Source organism: Myodes glareolus, chromosome 14 (assembly GCF_982192425.1).
Source record: "Myodes glareolus chromosome 14, mMyoGla1.1, whole genome shotgun sequence".
In the NCBI taxonomy this organism is placed as follows: domain Eukaryota; kingdom Metazoa; phylum Chordata; class Mammalia; order Rodentia; family Cricetidae; genus Myodes; species Myodes glareolus.
In genome coordinates, this window is record NC_142039.1 from 46,791,750 (window position 1) to 46,813,679 (window position 21,930).

A 21,930-nucleotide genomic window follows, 5' to 3' on the forward strand; every position below is an offset into this window, starting at 1 on the left:
GAAGACTCACATCACAGTTAGTACCTCAAAGTCATAAAGCATTCACTAGCCAAAAGCTGGGCTGCATATTGCCTGAAGATTGCATTTTCCCTCCACTAGCACCCTAGCCGGTTTCCCTAAATCACAGAATTTAGGGTGTACCTCAATGCACTCTTCAGTCTAAGCAATCTCATTCGCGTGGCCCAGAGAACACCCAAAACTATAAATATTTCATATTTGGGTAGCATGAGCTAAGTGGAAAAGGGTTTTTCTTTTCTTTTGTTTATTATCAGTTATTCAACAACTCTGTGGAAAAATTAAGAAAAATTACATTTGTCATACTTACAGAACACAATAGGGAGAAAAAGAAAAGTCGTCTTTTGTGGGCTGTTTATAAACACACAAGATCAAGGAGAATGTCATTCAAACCAAAACAATAGGAAATCACTCTCAGCTGAGGGGACAGGCTTAGAGCATGATAAGTTCCTCTCTGGTCCTGCTACAGCAAGCTCCTGCATGCCTTCCAGAGCCTCCACCTACAGCGCTGTTAGGACAACGGCCAACACATATATTTAATTATGTAAGTATTCAGCACTATCGGCCAGCTGTTGCCATTCAGAATACACTGACCTCTTTCACTCACTCTCTTGCTCAGAACGGCAGAAACAAAGCAACTGTTGATGCGACAGTAATCATGAAATATGCAAAGTACTATTCTCCAAAAGACTTGAGATAACTCCACAACCCAGCTTTGCATTTTAAAGTGATTTGCTCCCTCTCAAGTGCTTTTCTGTTCCTTATTTGCAAGTTCAATGACTAATCTGACCATGAGTTCCTTTTGTTTCTATTCCTTTAAAAAGTCAACCATGAATTCAAATACATTTCCTAGTTTATTTTCAATCAAATTTCTCACTGGAATACATAATAAAATGACTCTCTTGTGCCCCTCCATGTTCCATCTCTATGTTCCATGCTTACAGGACAAGCAATGTAAGGGCTGTCCTACACACCCATAACTCTTAGTCCTCACTTCAAAAGAAAAAGAAAATTAAGCTTCATTTAATGTTCATAGAAAGCTCGTTCTTCCAGTAGTACCCTCAATTCCAAAGTAGCTGAAGGTGGTGGGAAGGCCAGGAAGTCCCACAACAGAGAGTGGACTACACAAACAATGATACATAAACAACTGCAAACAAACAAACTCACACATGGCAAATAGAACCACAGCTAACCCATCAACAGCTTACCAGAGAAACCTGCACTTCGGCAGATCAACTTTGATTCAACTCAAAGGAAACCTCCTCAGTAACTAGTTAGCAGCACATCTGCAATAGACCTGGGCACCTCAGAAATCAGAATGGCAGTCTCTCTTTCCTTATTCAGCTGTGTCTCCTCACCCTAGACCCTAATACACAAACTTAACTTTCCCAACACAACCACTTCCTCACATGTCTTCTGTATTCAGTTTGGTGAATTCTGGTGGCTTTTGCTCATTCACAGAAACTGTAAACAATTGGATGCTCAAATGTAAGATAATGCTGTAATGTTAATAATTACACAACAGGCTTGGTAGTGGTTGCACATGCCTTTAATACCAGCACTTGGGAGGCAGAGGCAAGAGGATCTCTGAGTTTTAGAGCAGCTGGTTTAAATATCAAGTTCCAGGGCAACCAGGACCACACAAAGTAACCATCTCAAAACAAAAAACAAACAAATCAAAAACAAAAATCCGCTTGATGAAGACATGAACAAGGAGCTGCTGAGGAGTGACAGCAGAAGGGGGGACTCTGCTCCAAAGTAAAAAGAGAATTCAGGCAAATTAAACAAATATGTATTAAGTGAGAAATAATCACTTTGCCTCAAGCTCAAGGCAAAACACCACATTTCCTTCTCTCTGATTGAACACGACCCAGGAGTATAATACTGATGCTCCTGGCTGGTTGAGTTTGGTAGAAAAGAAGGTAGTAAAATTCACAGCCCAAAGCTACCAGCATGGCCAGGTGACTCCAAGGCACAGGTGTTCTCAATGCTGTCCCCTCAGGAAAAAAAAACGGAGAACAACTATGGCAAAAACTGGCTTTCACCTCTTCAGGAGAAGAGAGGCAGGTCCCTTCCTAGCCTATAAGAAAGCCAGCAATTCTTAAAAGAGAGTTCTCAACACAATATTTGAAAATTAGTATGTTCTCTCACCTATTTTTAAACATATACCATGCCTTTGAAATGGAACCCATAGTAACCTTGGGGGACCATGTTTAAAGAGTCCATAAGTACCTTACTCTATGATTAGAAAAAGATAATCACACAATACAGTTTGAGAGTCAAAGACCATGCAGAAGAGCCTTCTTAAGCTGGGGCAATTGCTGAGAAGCTGAATTCAATCCTTAGAACTCTAGTTTAAAAAACTATGCATGGTGGTGTGTGCCTATAATCGAGTACTGTGGAGACCGAAATATAAGGATACCAGGGACCTCATGGCCACCCAGTCAAGCCAAATAGTAAGCTACAGTTTTGTTAGAGACTCTGTCTCAAAATATAAGATGGAGGGCAATGGAGAGAAATTGTGGAAAACACCTAATGTCAACCTCAGGATTATCTATACACACATACATGTGTGTATACACTGTGTGTATAGGAGGAGAAATGGGCTGAAAAGTAGGAAGGGAGGAAACAGGAACCAAAGAAACTTCCAGATAATTCACCAAACAAAACTAGTAAATAGCAGTGGCAACAGCAGCATGTAGAAAGAGTGCCCAGTAGTCCGTGAAGCTGAGGCAGAAGGATTAAAGGCTTCAGCATGGTGGACAACTGGAGACCCTGGTATGGTGAACTCAGGTAACTGTGGTCACCCACATGGTAATGTTCAGGAAGCACACTAGTCCAGACCGTGGAAAGAAAGGTAGGGTCTGTAAAAGACACAGAAGGAGCCAGTCTGCTGCAGTCCCCAAATGATGGAAACAGGTGGAGAGTGGGAGAGCAACCCACAGTGAGCAGAGCAGCAGAGAAAGCACCGCCTTACTAGTCAATGTGTAGAGCCACACAGGCCAATACCCCAACTACTTCACCACAAAAATAAACTGGTGTGCAACGACGGGTGCAGCAACAGGACTGCACAGGGATTCGTCCTACCTGCTCCTTACACTGCAGACAACATAAAACTGAGATCAGTGCAAGCCACTCAAGTAGGTGAGTGAAGATATCTATGTTAGCAAGACACAGAACTGAAGCCCAATGTGGGCTGGGGAGACGACTCGGCGAGTAAAAATGTTTATGCTCATACCTAGTGACCTAGGTCGGATCCCTAGAAGCCATGCAGAAGTGCAAGCAGCTGTATCCCTGCTGCATCTGTAGGAAATGAGAGGTAGATAGGGGCAAGAGAGTTACAGAGGCCAACCTAGCTTAAACACAGGCAAGGACACCCTGTCCCCAACAATGTGGCAAGACACAGGACAGGCAGTTGAAGGCTGTCCTCTGACCTCCACAAGCATGCTGTAGTCTGAGCATGCCCACATTCTCCCTCTTCCTTCCTCCGTGTGTGTGTGTGTGTGTGTGTGTGTTTGTGTGTGTTTGTGCGTGCGCGTGCGCATAAAAACAATGTGAATTAGCTAACCTACAAAAAGTCAAATGAGGCCCAGTGTGCTTTTATTTTCTATCTAATTTTTTCATTTAAATTAAATGAAAATTAAAATTAACCAAGGCAATTAGAGTTAAAAATATTACTAAAGCTAATTAATAACATAATCGTTTGAGTTTTTCACTTTCTTTTAAACAGGGTGATTAATAATTGAGAGGACAAGCCCTTGTCTATTCCTAGCAGCTCAGCTTATTCTTTGAATCAATTTACTTCATGTATTCTGGCTGAAATAGTACTTTTGTACCTCTGTCAATTTATAAAGAACTCAGAGATAAATTCACGTAAAACAAACAATGTTTCCACAGTAGGGCTGAGAGTAAAGCCGTTTGTTACTCTGCTCAGCAAAACATTGTATAAGAGATTCTCTGTAGAGAAAAGACATCACACAAAGCAGGTAGTCAGCACTTCAGACCCACCTTTCCAGCAGTGTCCATCTCCCCCCCACCTCTCCCTCTCTCTCTCTCTCTCTCTCTCTCTCTCTCTCTCTCTCTCTCTCTCTCTCTCTCTCCATATATATAATTTTAACTATTCATGCAAATCATTTTCTTTGGCTATCTAACCCATCCTGTCAGCATGATCATATGTTACTCTGGGCAAGGGTGGTTGAAAATAAAATGACTCTTGTCTGTCTACTTTATCGAGTGACCACGGTGCCCATTTAGGTAATAATGTACAAGGTCAAACAGAGGTCATCAGTCCATGATCAAAGCATGCTGGCTGTTCTTCCTGTCTTTACATGGAACACACACGATGTGTTTATTTTTACCAGCCTCTGCATGACCTCCTTTAGGTGGCATGAGAAAGACCCCACACTTCTGAAAAAGCAGAAGCCAGAGGCTTTTCTGATTTGATACTCTCATTAAGAGCATTTTTTCAAACTTTTGATCTTTTTCATTTACTCAAGGGTTTCTCAAGTTAAAGATCATATTGTTTAAACCACAATGGAATAATGAATCAAACAGTAACTGGGTACTGAGATGCTCAGGCAGAAACAGAATGATCCACCAGGCAGCATCATGAAACACAGGCCCCCTAGCAGTTTTTATCTGAACTAGATCAGCCAATAACAAGAGTTCAAAGTTCAAGGCCAGTCCAGAAAGTCAGACTCACTTCTATTTTTGTTACATAAAGCCGCTATGACTTCATCAATCTGATCAATGATCTACCATAAAACCTCAGGAACATTAAAGAAAGAGCTAGAGCACAGCTGTCGTTACACACACAACTGCTGGATCACAAATGAGACTTGTATCAATCACACGAAAAACGCAAACCCCTCTCACTCCCCTTTGTTCCTGCTATCTTTTTATAATGAGGTGGATGGTTCTAACTCATGGTTCAAGAGGCAAAATGAAGTGATGGACAATAGATAATTAAAGGCAAACAGTGACTAGAAACCAAGAATACACTGGAAAGGAACAAAAGCAGACGCTCAGAGACACGGCAAGTAAGAATGAGCAACAGGCCAGGACAGAGCTTTGTGTTGAGCATGTGCATGGCAAGCTCCAAGCCCTGCGGTAAAGCTCGGTGGTAGAGCGGGTTCTATACCCACACCAGAGGGAACTTATTTGTAAGTACTGATAAAATAAAGCAATTGTTATGAATAATATGGATTAGACTTTGATGTCTAATAGAAAGGACCGGCCACCACAGATGGACGAGTATCTCATTCTACTGAAAGGCATAAAGTAACAGAAAATACATACAAGAAATGGATCCACAGGATGAGGGCAGATAAATGTGTACCATAGTAATTACATATTTATTACATACATGTAATAATGTATGACTATATAAGGGTCACAAGTTGTACATATTTATCTTTTCTTGTTAGGAGATGGCAATAAGTAGGAAGGCATGAATATAAATTGAAACACTGAACAAAAGTCTTCATGTATATACATGTCACTTGTACCTGATATGTTCTCAGTGTAAATTGCTTTTGACATGTTACCTGATTTTATATTTATTCTGGAAACAAATCAAACATTAGTTAAAGGAAGGATCAAAAGTCTTTAAAGCCATTAACAAATACTCAATCATAAAGAACGTTATTTTTCATTTTTCTTTCAATCAAGGAGAGTAGTCCATTAAAGGAGCTGCTGCTTGCAGAGCTATAAGAACAAGTTTCCTTCTGGGATCAGTGGTGCTTCACCACATGTCACACTGACACTGAGGTTCATTCACCAAAGAACTGCACTGCTTATATACTCGATAGCAAAACCACTGGGAAAAATTGCATGGGGGTTTTCTTTCCTCTTTACCTTTCAATCTTTCCTTTTTCTGGGGGGGCCGGGGGTCTGGCCTGTGTGTTGTTCTGGTAATGCTGTGGGGTGAACTCAGGACTCCACTCACACATGCTCTACCGCTGAGCTATAATCTGAAGATAAACTAATCTGTATCACAGACCTTCTTCTCCAGACTGCAAGCGTGGGCCTCAGTAGTACTAAACTGTTTTGTATAAATTTTAACTGCCCTATAGACAATGTTATGAATATGACAGATTTCTCACTCAGAGACAGAGAGAGAGAAGTTTCTGGAAATGAACAGCAGCGTCCTCTGCTATGGTTTGGATCTGCTCTACTCCTGAAGGGGGCCCTCCGTCCCTGCTCCATCCAGCCTTGCTACGTCTGCTGCGACACAAAAACTTTTGTTCCTTTTGAGTTAAGCTGTCACCTTAGCCTCTCACCTGCACGGACCTGCCATACACGGGCACACACAAGTGCACACATATAAATTTAAAATAAATATTTAATAAAAAAATAATAGAAGCAAAGGTAAGAAAAGGCATGGCTGGCCAGGCAGTGGAAAATAGGTAACAGACATCTGGGACTGATTAGAGCTTAGTTTGTTAAACGGCAATGGAAATGAGCCAGTGGAGTCAGAGCGGCTGAAAGCCTAAGAGGAAAGAATTTATAGAATGAGCTTCCTAAGGACACAGTGAGGAAACAACCTAAACAGCAAGGACTCATGTACCAGTATCATACTGGAGCTCCCTGGCACACACCGCGCCACTGAGAGCATGGCTAACAGGAGGCAAAGACGGCTATGGCAAGCAATTTCACCAGAAATGCCTGCGTCCTCTGAGAAGAACACACAAACCAGACAAATTAACTTCACAAATGCCCAAACTGCATTATGAAACTCGTTAGTAAAACACTGTTCATCAGATAAACCCAGGAAAATAGCAGCTTAAAAGTCCCACTGGATCATGTTTCAGTGGCTTCCTTAATCCAGCTGGGATGTTTTTATTTGTGAGTTAATTAGAATAAAGTGTTTTTATTAAAAAACTGTTTAAAGTCCAACTCAAACTTTTTGTTATATGCTCAATATTTAATAATATGAGGAATCATTCAGTAAAAGGTAAAAGATTTATATGACCTGAAGAGAAATCAGAGTAATATAAGAAACCTTTCCAAAGCTTATCTGGACATAGTGAGAGGACTCTGAACTCAATCCCAAGGACTCTCACAGGAGACAACTGACTCCAGCAACTGTCCTCGGGCTCCATGTGCACACTGTGGCACGGGCACACAAATAACTATATGCTTGCTAAAAAGTAAAGGCTTCTGAGACAATCCTGGCCGATACTAGTTCTTCCCTTCGTTATCTGAAAAGAAAAGCATGGGGACCTCCTCCTTACTTGATTGAGTTTCGGAAGTGGTCTTCAGCCGGGTTTTTCACAGTACAACTGTTCAGGAGCCACAAATCTGCATCTGATGCATTTTCTAGGAAAAGAAACAACACAAAAAAGAAAAGATAAATACTACATTTAATCAAATCAAAAATACGCAAGTGCTTACCAGGCAGCATGGGAATGCTAGGGAGCTCGGGAGAGCAGGTAGTAACAAAGTCGAGGGAACAGTTACAGTACTGCCAGCCGGCCAGAGATCACAGCAGAGAGAGAGAGAGAGACAGAGAGAGAGACAGAGAGAGAGACAGAGAGAGAGACAGAGAGACAGAGAGAGAGAGACAGAGAGAGACAGAGAGACAGAGAGAGAGAGACAGAGAGAGACAGAGAGAGACAGAGAGACAGACAGAGAGAGAGAGAGAGAGAGAGAGAGAGAGAGAAAGTGTTCATGTGACTTTTTCTCAGGTTTCCTTTGGTATCAAGCAGTGGGACTGTTGAGTCAAAGACTAATTCTTGAAATGCCCTTGTGCACTGTTAGACTCCTGAACGGGGAACATCACTGTACACCCCAAGGAACAGGACCTGTGAGTGTGGTGCACTAACCTTGCCACTAGATGGGCCGCCATCCCTTTGGACTCCTTCTTGACAATCTGGTGGAAAATGGGACCTCAGTGACAGATACATGCAAGCTCTTCTTAACTAGGAATTTTCCATGTTTACTTCTGAAGTTTTGTTTTTCTTTTTCTGCCTTTCATTCTGCCTTGTTCTATTGGCCTACTTAATACTCATGGAGGCAATAATAATATATCTATGACAGTGATCACAACATTTTTCCCAACTTTTTTGGGGGGGATCAATTTTCATGATACTTTTCTATTTCTAAGGCATCAAACTGGTCCTTTTTTTCCCAATTTTGCCTTAGAATTACGACTCACAATTAGGACACTTCCCCTCTTCCATGACTGGGAAGGAACATGCCTGTTCCCTTCCAATAGGTGCATGATTTTGCATTTTGATTTCTGATGTTACATGTTTACACTGATATACATGGATCTTATTAAATATTTTTGAAAAGTGAAATAATTCTTACATTTTCCTCTCAGGTTGGAAAACATTTTTAAATATGACGCTACTTAATATAAGCACAGCAATGAGGAAAACCTGTGACTGTGGCTCTCTCGCTGCCATCCACACTGATTAAACACTCAGAAGGCAAGGTAGAAACAGCAACCAAACATTGAAATGTTCTTTGGGACACTCATATCACACATCTAAGACATAACACATATATGAATTCAAACATACACATATACATACATATATATTAAAATTCACTTTGATGATTAACAAGGAGAGAAGAACTAGAAAGCTTATATAGCCTTTGGAGAAAGATGGCGTAAATAAATAGGTGACTCATGGTTTGGATCTTATGTATACCCAAAGGGCCATATGAAAACGCATGGACACTGGCACTTAGCACTGTAAGTGGTGGTGGAGTTATTAAGCATAAGTCAAACTACAGGGTGTTATGGTGTAGATATGAAGCCTGCAGAAGGCTGAACACTTGATCCCCACCAACTAGTACTATTTCGGAAGATTGTGGAATCTTAATGATAGCTCATAGATGGAAGATATGGGGTCATAGATGGAAGAAATGGGTCACCAAGGATCAATGCATGAAAGCTGTAACTGACCCTGCGTTCAGGCACAGTCTCTCTCTGCTAGTTGGTCCATGGAAACTCCTGTCAGCATTCCTTTCCCCAATGATGGACTGTACCCTTAGAGTCATTGTGAAATTAAGCCCTTTCTTTCAGAAGGTGCTTCCTATCAGATGTGTGATCCTAGCAGATCACACTTATGGAGGTTACTAAGGTCACACGTTCATACATGATTTTGTTTTCTCTCTCCCTCTCCCCCTCTCCTTCTCTTCCTCCCTCTCTCCTCTCCATCTCTCTTTCCTTCTCTCCATCTCTTTCCTTCTCTCCATCTCTTTCCTTCTCTCCATCTCTTTCCTTCTCTCCATCTCTTTCCTTCTCTCCATCTCTTTCCTTCTCTCCATCTCTCCCTTTCCTTCTCCCTTTCCTCCTCTCCATCTTTTTCCTTCTGCCCATCTCTTCATCTCTCTCTCCCTTCTCTCAATCTCTTCCTCTTTCCCTCCCTGTCTCCCCTCCACCTTTACTACCTGGCAGTCGTGAAGCCAGTAGCTTCCTCCACTCATCATGAACATCTATTCCGATGCTCTACTCCACAGGCACAAGTGCAATAAGGAAAAGTAACTATGAACTGAAACTATAAGTCAAAATAACCCTTTTCTCCGTGAAGCTGATTCTCTCCAGCATTTTGTTCCAGCAATGAGAAGCTGAACACAGCTGAAACACGATGTTTACAAAATAAATGTACAAGGAATAACTTGTATTGGTCTGTATATGAAGTGAGATAGAACAAAGTATTGAAGAATAGATCCCATTTGTGTTTTAAGAAGCAAAGAAGAGGAGAAGCTAAAGGTTTAGAAAAAACTTCTAGACACATGTATCATTTACCCAGGAACTGGGGGGATGCATCTGTCCTCCAATATACTGCTCAATTGCAGCTTGTTTGCTTTCCTTTGTTTAGGTAGGTGTGTGTGGGGGTGTGTGTGTGTGTGTGGGTGTGTGTGTGTGTGTGTGTCTGTATCAGAGAACAACATGGAGGTGTCAGTTCTTCTCTACCATGTAGGTTACAAGAACGAAACTCAGGTCGGCAAGCTTGGCAGGAAACCCCTTTACCTCCTAAGCCACCTCACAAGCCCCAGATCCATCTTTTCATTTTCTGGTTTTTTAAAACCTTTCATAAGTGATTTTTTTTCGGTTTAATCTTTAGAGACAAAAGAAAGCTTAATTTATATCATCCTACACTATTTGAATTTCTAAGATTTATTTTTATTTTGTATACACATGTTCATCTGTGGGGGGGGGTATATTCACATGAATACAAGCACCCACAGAGTCCAAAAGAGGGCATCACATCTTTCTGGAGTTAGGGGTGGTTGTGAGCTTTCCAATGTGCTGGGAACCCAAATCTGGGTCCACTTCAAGAGCAGTACATGCCCTTAACAGCTAAGTCATCTCTCCAATCTCTGATACAACATTTTAAAAAACAAAAAAACTAGTACCTTTGTTTGTAGTTGCTTGTTGGCAGTGGGTACTTGTGCCACTGTGTACATGTGAAGCTAAGAGAAAGACTTGTCCAAGTTGCTGGTTCTTTCCTGCTATTACATAAGTCCCAAGGATCAAACTCGGGTCACCAGACTTTAGCAACTCGTGCCCTTACCCAGTAAGTCATCTCACTGGCCCTATCTGACTTCTATTTCATTTATCAACTGTGTGTGTACAGGAGTGTGCAAGGGCATACAGAGGTCGGAAGAGAACTTACAGGAGTAGCTCTGGAGACTGCTTGGCACCAGAACACTGAGCCACTGGCCCTGTCTATCAAAGAGATGCAGGTACTGCTTTCTTTTCTCGGAATTGATAAACCTGCTTCATCTTCTTTGATTCCTTCTAATAGGACTTAGAATGGCTCACTTCCTTTCCACCTGGAGGTGAGACTACGAACTACCTCCTTCTGTGATCCAGTGTGGAGCGTGGAGATGAGGACCTGATACAGATGCCTGCTAAGCCTTAGTCACTGAACCGAGAAAATGATGGCCACCAACCAACCACCCAGTCCAAGCACGAGGAAAGAAGAACAAATACTTGTTCTAATCGAAATGTACTATGTTTCTAAACTAGTTCTTTACACACAGCAGGAACTGCTTTTCAGTCTGTGGCAGTTAAGCCCTGATTGGTAATAATGATCATCATTAACGTTATTGAATACATATTATGTCAGGCTGGAGGCCAGGCATGCCAAATACACTTCTGCATGTAAACCTGCCCTTGTAAGGAGAGTTCGATTTTATTCCCATTGACAGAGAAGGAACCTCAAGCTTGGAAAGGAAAAGCTACTTTCAGAAAGCCATTGGTTAAGGGGTGGGCAAGGATTAGAGTCCCGACAAACTGACTCTGCAGATTGTGAGCTTGAGGAAGCAGCCGTCCTCTACCTCCTAACGAAACATAATGCAGAGGGTATCTAAGGACAACACCAAGTGGCATAACCTGGCCTTGAGAACGCTGCATGGTGTTTCTGGGCTTCAAGCACAGCCGTTTCTCCATTTCCGATATTTCTAAAATTTTGAATGGGTCGGCTTTGGTCTGCTCTCATCAAGGGTGGGCATGGAAGGAAGTAACAAGAGAGTTAGTAACAAATGAGACTTATTAGCCTGAAGCCCAGACACGCCTGCCAGTCTTCCTGCTCCCTGCAGGCTTCTGCGTGGTGCAATTCATCAACATGTAGAACAAAGCATTCTTCTTACACAGTTGCTCTATGTGAGACACCGGAAGATGAGCAAGGAACAGTCAGAGGCATACAACCATAGACTTCAATGTGGAGGACAACCAGGAGCAAGGAACAGTCAGAGACAAACATCCATAGACTTCAATGCAGAGGGAAACCGGGCAGATGTAAATTAAAAGCTCACAAAGAATAACGCACGGAGAGAACAGTTAGATTGTTTTGGCCCCAAAAGCATTTTTTGAGAGTTTCTTTACCACAGAACTCTGGAAGACAAGTCAAGCCCAAACAGTTTAAATGCACATTAAGCTTACTCAGACCCAGGAATTTATTTACATGATACAAATCATGGAGAGTCTACTAAAAATTGAGAGTAAACTATGTGTTATAAGAGCATGTTCCTTAAGGTGTATCTTAAAAACAATACCTTCTTAATACCAATAAGATAAATAAAAATGCTGGTCCTGAGCTAAGTTCTGCCCTACAGTTCACCTGCTCGTCTGTCTGCGGCCGATATAATGGTAACTATATATAATGGTTTCTGAAAAGCACTGAAAATGGCTCATTAGTAAGCAGTCTCCCTTAGGGATCTAGGGTTAGGACAGTGGGAGGACAAGGAGAAAGGAGGGGAGAGAAGACAGAAAAGGACAAGAGACCTAGAGCGCTAAAAGGACCCAGACCTTTCTAATTCTGAGCAGGAAGGGGCCCTCAGATCCTGAGTGTGGGTCATGGCCGAGAGTCCCTTCATGAAGCAAGATACAATAGGTCCTGGGGACAAGTACCTTCTCTTGCAGGTCCCCTCACAATGAGTTTGTTCTGGCAAGTTACTACGCAGACGTTTCACAGAGGTAGGATGAAGGAACTAAGTCAGTATGAACTCTGTTTACTGAATGAAGGAAAAATAACTTCCTGTTTAGGTGACAGGTAACAGCTGGCAAAACTCGCCAACGACTATTAAAAATCCATTCTATAAGTATGTATCCTGGTCAGAATTAAAGTGGAAATGCAGAACAGCCACGTACTCAGTACAGAAATAAGCACGGCTAGTAGTCGGTCTCTCTCCAATAGCTAAGTTGACCACACACATAATGACTCAGAGGTCACCGAACCTATAGAGTCCAAACAGGGTATCTGTGCCTCTGTGTCGTGTCTGCTTTAGAAAGCGAGGACCGGGATACCTGAGCCACCATCTCCCATCCTCCCTTAACTGTCTAATAAGCTGTTTTCCTGCCACAGGAAACCTTCAAACCATGGCTTAACACATAAAAGTTCAAAATACAATTTGATCTTTAAGTGTGTACATCTGCATAAAATATCTTCATATATCCTAAAAGTCATATAACAAAGAACTTGTATTTAGCTAAAGACTTAAACAACCCAGAGGCTATCACTCACTCGCAAACTGCCCAGCACATCTGGTTTCTGTCAGACTGTATACAGTTCCCAGTTGTTTACCGCTAATCAGTAAGTCAAGTCATCTGCTAAGAATGGTGCATTTCCAAGATCAGAATTAACCCTGACTAAAATACAGGGAAGGTTAAGCTAAGAGTCACTTCTGGAGTTGACTTGGCAAGTCAAAACAATAACCAATTTGGTTACTTGAGGAGGTGGGGGTGGGGATTATTTTACCAGAGGAAATGGCAAGATAAGAAAGACTCAGATGATCTGTGAAGAGGGTTGCTACCAAGGCCAAATAAACAAAATGACACTGAGTATGACTCAGGACTAGGAGAAAGTTCAGTTGGCACAATGCTTGCCAGACAATTATGCAGACCTAAATCCCATCCCCAGAAGCCATGGACTAAAACCAGGTATTGTGGCACACACCTTAATCCCAATATGAGGAAGAGGACAGGCATGTACATCCCTGGAACTCATTAGTCAACCATCCTTGGTAGGTCCTGAGCCAACAAGACCTGGTTACAAATCAAGGGGGATGACAAACTGCACCAAGTCTGTTTTCATTGTTTTAATTCTATTACTAAAAAGTAAACAGCAAGTCATTTTGCCTTTAATTCCAGCACTCTCTGTGAGTTCAAGGTCAGCCTGTTTACAAAGTGAGTTCTACAGCCAGAGCTGTTACAAAAAGAAGTCCTGTCTTGAAAAGAGAAGAAGAGGAGGAGGAGGAGGAGGAGGAGGAGGAGGAGGAGGGGAAGGGGAAGGGGACAGGGGGAAGGGGAAGGGGAAGGGGAAGAGGAAGAGGAAGAGGAAGAGGAAGAGGAAGAGGAAGAAGAAGAAGAAGAAGAAGAAGAAGAAGAAGAAGAAGAAGAAGAAGAAGAAGAAGAAGAAGAAGAAGAAGAAGAAGAAGAAGGTGGTGTTGGTAGAGGCAGCTAAGCAATGACATTGAACTTTATCCTCTCACCTCCACATGTACAAACACACATATGCAAGCATACACACACACCAAAACCCACACTGCATAATTTTAAGAGACTTCTAGAAACAGACTCAACAATATAGTGAAGTGCTATTGACTTGATAGTGAGTTCAAATTCATACCAAAAGCAGCATATCATGCTGGCTAAAAGTACAAGCATATTTATCAATCTATGACAAAGGGAAGTAGCCAATTTTTTAAAAGATAAAGTATTGCCTTATAATTCATTTTAAATGGCTCAAACCTATAAACACACACTCAGATTTGAGGGCAATCTGAGCAATAGACTAAGTTCCAGGCTAGCCTTGGCTACAGAGTCAGACACTCAAAAACAAAACAAAACTTAACAAAAATATACCCACACTACTTGGGAAAGGCTAACTATTCAGAAGGCCTTATGCATTTATAATAATACCTCAAAACTTCTTACACTAAGAAAGCAGGAAGAATTATCTTGACTAAGATCTTTAAAAACAAAAAAATGACAAAGATGATCAGGGCATAATGTGTCCTGTGGAAAGCCTTTCTAACAGAATGCTAATGCTAACTCCAAATGCAGCCTTTGGATTTGAGCACTATAGCTTTTGGGTGATCCAAATTCTACTCTGGGAGCTGGAGAGATGGCTCAGCAATTAATAGCACTTGATCCTCTACAGAGGCCCAGAGTGTGCTTCCCAACACCCTTGGTAGGCAACTCAAAATCACCTGGAACTCTAACCCAAAGGATACAATACCTCCCTCTGGCCGCGGTGGGCATCCCATGGAAGTGCACAAACCAACACACACACATGCTCCTGATCAAAAACAGTTTTACAAAAATGGGGTGGGTTTTTTTTTTTTTTCTGAAGACAGGGTTTCTCTGTGTAACAGGCTTAGCTGTTCTTGAGCTAGCTCTTTTAGGCCAGGCTGGCCTCAAACTCACAGAGATCCGCCTGCCTCTGTCTTCTGAATGCTGGGATTAAAGGCGTGCACCACCACCATCTGACCTAGTTTTACATCAGAAAAATGAACAATTAGATTTCAAAAATAAAATGGCAAAGAATCCGAAATAAAAATGGCCAAGAGATCTAAATAGACACTTGTCCAAAGAGACACAAAGAGCCAGCAAGGATATAAAAAGATGATCCCATCAGGGAGGCAAATAAAAACAAAATGAGACTATTTCACATCTACTGGATGACTATGTGTTTTAAAACTGTTTTAAAGATGTGTTGGCAAAGACAACAAAACAATAGAACCTAAGGAACTCTCACGCTGCAGATCTACCACAAAAAAAGGCTTTAGTTTGTCGCAAAATGGTCTGCTGGTGCTTCTACTAGACACAACTAACTTCAACCCAGCAAGTCTTCCTCTGCATGTCTACCCTAGATATATGAAAACATGCTCACACAGAACTTTGCATGCCAACACTCACAAAAAGGCCTGGTTCCTAAGAGCCTGAAAGCAGAAAAAATATAAATATCCATCAACTCAACAGTGGGTAAATACAAGCCAGAATATACAACAGAACATTACTAACCATGAAAGATGAGGTGCTGAGAGCCACAGTAACACACATGGGTCTTGAACTGCTATGTTCAGAGAAAGACATCAGTCAGAAAAGCGATTAAACCATGCGACTTTATTTCAACCAAGTGTGCAGATGGGATACAAATACAGAACAGAAAATAAACTGGTGGCCATGTAGAGCTGGGGCAGACAGAGAGCGGGAGACAGTGTGATGACCGGCAGCTTACTTTCACGGTAATTAAAGTTATTTTGTTCAGTTTGGTTTTTAGTTTTGTTGTTATTATTGTTCTTGTATTTGTTTTCCGGGACAGGCTTTTTCTATGTAACAACTCCAGATGCCCCATAACTCTCTCTGTAGACCAGGCTGGCCTTGAACTCACAGGGATCTGCCCGCCTCTGTCTCCTCAGTGCTGCAATTATAGGTATACACCACCACGACCAGTAAAAGTGTTTTTAAATTGACTGTTGCAACATGGCATGGTAACTCATGCCTGAAATTGCAGAACTCAGGAGGCTGAGGCAGGAGAACTGTCACTAGTTCTTGGGTAACCTGGGCTACACAGTGAGCTACACAGGGCAGCTTGGGCTGAAGAACTGAGACCATGGTCTGTTTGTATTAAAAGAAAGGGAGAAAACACAGATAATGGCCATGGATACACCAGAAATCAGAAAGCAAACTAGAGAAACAAGTTCAGCAGATGCTGAGAACAAGTTCTGATGGATAATTTGATAACTCTTCCACAGTATCTTGTTCTAACAGAGACAAAGAACAAAGATAGCAGCATTTCTTCCCCTACAATATTGAGCATCAATTATAAGAAAAAAAAACAGACTTACTAAAGGAATACACACACACAAAAGAAAATCCTCTTTCCATTTAAGGAAAGTAACAAAAGTTTATACATGTGTATACTTAGAGGACAAGCAAAAGGAAACCGTTTTAAAAAGAGATTAACAGGAATTGCACCAAAATGTAAAGGCACCTGCATTTACGTAAAAAGAACTCATGTTCTACAAATCAAGTCTTCCTAGATTCTGAAGCGCCTGGCCATCAGTCTGGCCTGGCAGGTGAGTCTTCTTCCCCAGGTCTGAGCTCTGCATCTAGAGGTTTCTACAAATCTCTGGACATATGTTCTGTGTGGTTTGAGTTGCTAAAAGACCCAGTGTGGGATCTAGCAAGCAGAAGTTCTAATTCTGCCTTGAAAAGGGCTATTTTAATAGTAGAGAGGTAAGAAAAGAAGTGATGGAATGTGCTGTCAATCATGGAGAGATGAGACACAAATGGGAGAGGTATTTGTAAAAACATAAGTTAGTAACTAACGAGAAATGCTCTATAGGAAAAGGAGGAGGTGACGGTTTCTAGTCTACACAGCTAATAAAAAGGAAGACTCCAAAAAGGAATAGAAGCTGTAGGAAGGGCAAGTCAGAGAAGAGGAAGGTTTGTTCTCTCTGAGTCCCCTGCCCTGTAACAGTTGAGAGCAGGACTATGCCACATGCAACTGGGGACGCCTGAAAGAACTCAGAAAAAACAGCAAAGCCTGGGGTGGGGAGGACTATTGTACTCCATGGGTAAAAATCATCAAGAAGCCAGAAATGTGCAGCAGAAGCAAAATGAGTGTGCAGGACTTCAAAACAGGAGTGTTTGCTTTGTTGAGTAATGGTGACAGAACAATGGGCTGCAAGTGGAAGGGAAAGCAAAACTTATGCCGACCTCTGATCTGCACTCTGAGTCAAAGGGAATCTGCCTAGAAGTCACAAGTGCAATTAACTTGATTCCCTATATATTTCAACTCTGACTAAGTAATAAATTAGAGCTAAATAACTACATTTGCATACCATTTTACCATTTACAAAGCATATTCAAATACATTATCTCATCCAAACTCTACAACTTACCACCAGGTAAGCATTTATAATCCTCATCCTACCTATAAAGAAACAAGGACAGAAAGAGGTGTTGTGACTTGCAAAGAGGTCTTCTAAGTTGAGAAGCAGGGCACACTGCTGCTTCTTCAAGCTGAACTAAGGCAAACTGAGTCTATCTCCCCTAGGGTTAGCTACAGTGATGCTGATTTTCATAACTTCCAAGTGCAGGGGTTTGATTTTTGTTTTGTTTCTTCTATAATATCTACATCAACCAGGCTTTTCACATTTAGTCAGTGGGCTATAGTTTTGGATTTTACTTAAGGAAAATAAATTCTATATTTAGAATGATACAAAAGACTTCTGCTTTTCATGAAAAGGCAGAAAGAAGTAAAACATGAGGAACTTGGAGCAAACTAAGAATATAGCAATTTCGAGCTCAGGAGATGGTCAGTTAGTTAGTAAAGAAACTCTTGGTATGCACGCATAAGGAACTGTTCTATCTGCAGCATCCAGGTAAAGAGCTAGGCATAGTGAATGAATTTGCAATCTCCACACTGAAAAGCAGAGACAAGGGGTACCTATGTTTTCAGGCCAGCAATTCTAAACTAATTAGTGTGTTTCAGGCAAAAGAGAGATATTATTTCAAAGTGGGAAGATGGCACAGAGATTGTCCTCCAGCCTCCATATATGGGCACAAATATTTGTACGTATGCGCACACACACACACACACACACACACACACACACACGTACATGCATACACTAAATATATTTATAAATATATATGGGGCTGGATAGGTAGCTAAGCAGTTAAGAGTGTAGGCTGATATTCAAGAGGACCTACATTAAAGTCACAGCATTCACATGGCGGCTCACACTGTCTGTAAATCCAGTCTTGGAGGACCCTAACCCCTCTTCTGGCTTCAGTAGACATCAGGTACACATGTGGCCCACAGACATGCATGCAGGCAAAACACTCATACACATTTAAAAATATTTTAATGAAACAAAAAAAATAAAGAAGCAGTTGACAAGAACAGGAAGGAAACTAGAAAGGATGGGAGTAAATGCAGTGTGTACATGTACAAAACTGCCAAAAAACCAATTAACAAGGAGGTCAAAGAAAAAGAATACAGCAATATTATTTCCAATGTGGTCTCTGGAAAACATATTCCTGTTAGCCTAAGGCCTCTTGAACACAAATTCAGTAAAAGGCATTAGAAGGCAGGTGCTTGTGCTAGGTGGAGGCAGCCTCAGCAAGTGTATCAGAAGGAAGAGAGGCTGTCAGACCACAGGGAGGAGAGAAAATGAATGTGTGTCTGCAAGCGTGTACGTCACATTCATACATCCACGTACAGGAGCTAGAAGAGTCAGATCGGGAGCTGGAGTTGCAGGTGCTTATGAGCTGCAAGGAGGTGTAAAGAATCAAACTTGGATCCTCTACAAACACAACAGTATGTTTTGCAAACAGTAAAACGTGCAACAAGTGCTCCTAACTGCTGACCCACCTCTCCAGCTACAAAGGATAAAACCATTTTCATCTTTACATCTGAGTGCCTAAGGATGAGTTAAATGTCCTTCAAGGTGCGAGACCATGTTCCTGCTTCCAGCCATTTTGCTTTCTAACTGAAAATGTGACTTGTATAAGAGACAAGTGGGAAATGATCTCTTGTCACCTTGACTGGACAAGCCTCTGGCTGTGAGGGTGTTTTCAGAAAGGTTTAAGTGAGGAGGGAAGATTGACCTTGAAGGTGGGTGGCAACACCCTGTGGGCTGGGGTCTGCAACTTCATTAACTGAGTAGAGAGAGACAGCTGAGCACCAGCATTCATCTGTCTCTGCCCCCCCTCCTGCCACCAACTCCTCTCCTACATAAGGACTGTTTCCTCTCCAACTGTAAGCCAAGATAAACTCTTCCTCCCTTAGCTGCTTAAGCAATCTGGTGCTTTCTTTCCCACAGCAACCAGTAAGTCCCATGGTATCTGAAGACTACTGTTTAGAAGGCAGTGAAGCTAGACTCCACACATAAGAAGCATCAGCCAAAACTGATTAAGACTCAGCAAGTACAGGAAATGAATTTTACAATAAAAACGAAGGTAGAAATAAAGTAGTTTCAAAGTAAAAGTAGAAAAAATACTGATTTATATCTCTAAGCCCACACCACCCTCTTTAGCAAATTTCCTCATAGAAAACCAATTCTAGGTCAGAGCTCTGCGGGTGGATGTGGGAGACACATCAGAAAAAGCAATGCAGAGAACACTGTTTTCAAGTTTAACCCAGAAAGAAAGGCTGAGCTGCTACACCTGGTTAAAAGAATCCTCTTCTAAGGTTCCTAATTACAGATTTATAGAATTTAAACTTTTGTATGTAACAGTCCACATTTCTTAAGACAATACTTGGACATCTTTACTACAACACAATCTGTGTGGAACTCTAGCCAGAAGCAATTTATTGATTGTAAATGCCCTACTTGTATTTAACCCCATAGGGAAAACAGATATAAATATTACAGATCACTTAAGAGAGTTGAAATACACAGAACACATTAAGCAAAACAGAACAAATGCTTATTAAACTGAACCTTAAAGCTAAATATTGACTTTTTATAAACAACTCACATAACTAGACTCATCTGAAACTCTAATTTTTCAAAGATCTGTCATAAGTCACAAAAGACACTCAAGTCTCAATGTGCATTGTGAGCAGGTATTTCACTAGTGAGCACATGGGAATCAGTGAGGACGAACACACACTACTGAGGTTCTCACTCAATGAACAGCACAGAAAAGATAAAACACATGCATACTGATAACATATTTTACCTGACTCCATCAATAAATTGTTCTCATATTTTGCAGATAAGAGAATTCTGATAAATAACGCAATAGTTTTATGATGCTGTCAATGCTAGCAGCTGACATGAAACAGAATCTGGAGGGTTACAATTACAAGAGCACACCTGGCTCACTGATGGTGTTCTCATAGGAAGCTATATCTTCTTCAGGGGACATAGAATAATTTTCCCTAGGAACTCGTTTCTGTAATATTTTTATCTGGGATATTTCAGAACTTTATCTTATGGCAAGCAAAGACAAATACTGTGTTCTGAAGCAGGTGTGCTAGGCACTCTGAGAAACAGTGTTAGTACTGAGAAAACGGGTAAAAAGGAGGTATCTCTGGTAAAGCAAAATCATAATCTGTGCCAAACGGATGAAAAACATTAGAGGTAGATTTTATTTTGACAAAATAATTAGTATAGAAGCAATTGCTACTGCACAGCCCACTCTACTATCAGCTGTTAGTGGGGTAAATAAATAAACAGAAACTTCGGATTCCACACATTCTGTGGAAATTTAATGCTATGCAGAATTCAATATAGAAACTTGTAAAAACTTAAGTACTACAATCTATGCTATTCGAAATTCTCAGAATTTATTACTCAGTTTCTCCCCCCTTCTTCACTCCCCCCCCCCGCCCCACTCCCTTTGTTTATAGAAATGGACAGTTTTCTGTTAACTCTAGGCCTCTGATCAGAGAACAGGCTAACAGGAGTCACGGGACTGTGTGAGGAGCCACTGGGAGGCGGGTTATGAAGAAAGTACTAATGAGGGGAGAAGCAGGGACCCAGTTCTAGCAAAGCAGGACTTTCACTCTGTGTTCCCAGGACAGAACCAAAGACAACAAGAAACATCTGCAGCAAATAAAGACTGAAATCGAATACACTTTCCCTCCTGGTGGGCTGGAGAGAGGTAATGTTTCCAGAGCTCTGCGTTCACAACACTTCTGTTAGCTGACAGAGAACTGATTAAGCCAGCCCTCCCACTCCCATTCTTCCTCATGCTCACCACAAGCTACCAAGTGCCCAAAGACTTAAAACGCGCAAAAGAAGCTCACTGTATTGGTTATTAATGAATTCACCCAAGTTCTGTAAAATTTAAATGGGGGTGGAGTTCCCAGAATAGCTTCATATCAAAGGCTTACCCTTCTTTCAAAGAAAGCACATGGATAATAATAACCAGTGCCCCTTAAAAGCAGGACACTGTAAACACAGCACCCACTTACTGAGCCTGTTTATGTGCCATGGACTAAGTGCTCCCTGGATGAACATTCACCCACACTTTGGACTATCCACTCACACGTGAAGAGTCTTAGTGTAAGTGGTTGGCCAAGGTCCACCTGACCGCATGGTGGAAGATGCGGCTCCAGGTTGTGCGATCTTAATCACCACTTTGTTTGCTGGTTGATTGGTTGCTTGGTTTTAGTTTGGGTTTTGGTTTGGATTTGGGGTTTTGGGTCTCTGAGACAGGGTTAATCTGTGTAACAGTCCTGGCTGGCCTGGAACTTTCTTTGTAGTTCAGGCTGTCTTTGAAGTCAGAGATCCACCTGTCTCTGCCTCCAAGCTGTGGGATTAAAGATGTGTGCCACCACTGCCTAGCTTAATCACCACCTTTATCAAATTATTTTGAAAAGCACCTAAAAATGGATCAATAATAAAAACAAGAGGCTATCACAATCAGGCACCATGACTGTGGTGGTTTGAATAGGAAATGTCCCCACAGGGCCAAGCATCTGA

The 21,930-nt window shown here is 41.6% G+C and overlaps 1 protein-coding gene across 2 annotated transcripts in view; it reads right to left on the bottom strand.

Annotated features, from left to right (window-relative positions):
- The window catches only part of Cdkal1 (CDKAL1 threonylcarbamoyladenosine tRNA methylthiotransferase), a 525,008-nt gene that overhangs the window by 433,300 nt on the left and 69,778 nt on the right, over nucleotides 1-21,930 (bottom strand). For both annotated transcript variants that reach the window (XM_048428030.3, XM_085699329.2), the window contains one exon: nucleotides 7,251-7,335. In XM_048428030.3, the coding sequence (XP_048283987.3) occupies nucleotides 7,251-7,335 (85 nt within the window). The remainder of the gene's footprint in view (nucleotides 1-7,250; nucleotides 7,336-21,930) is intronic.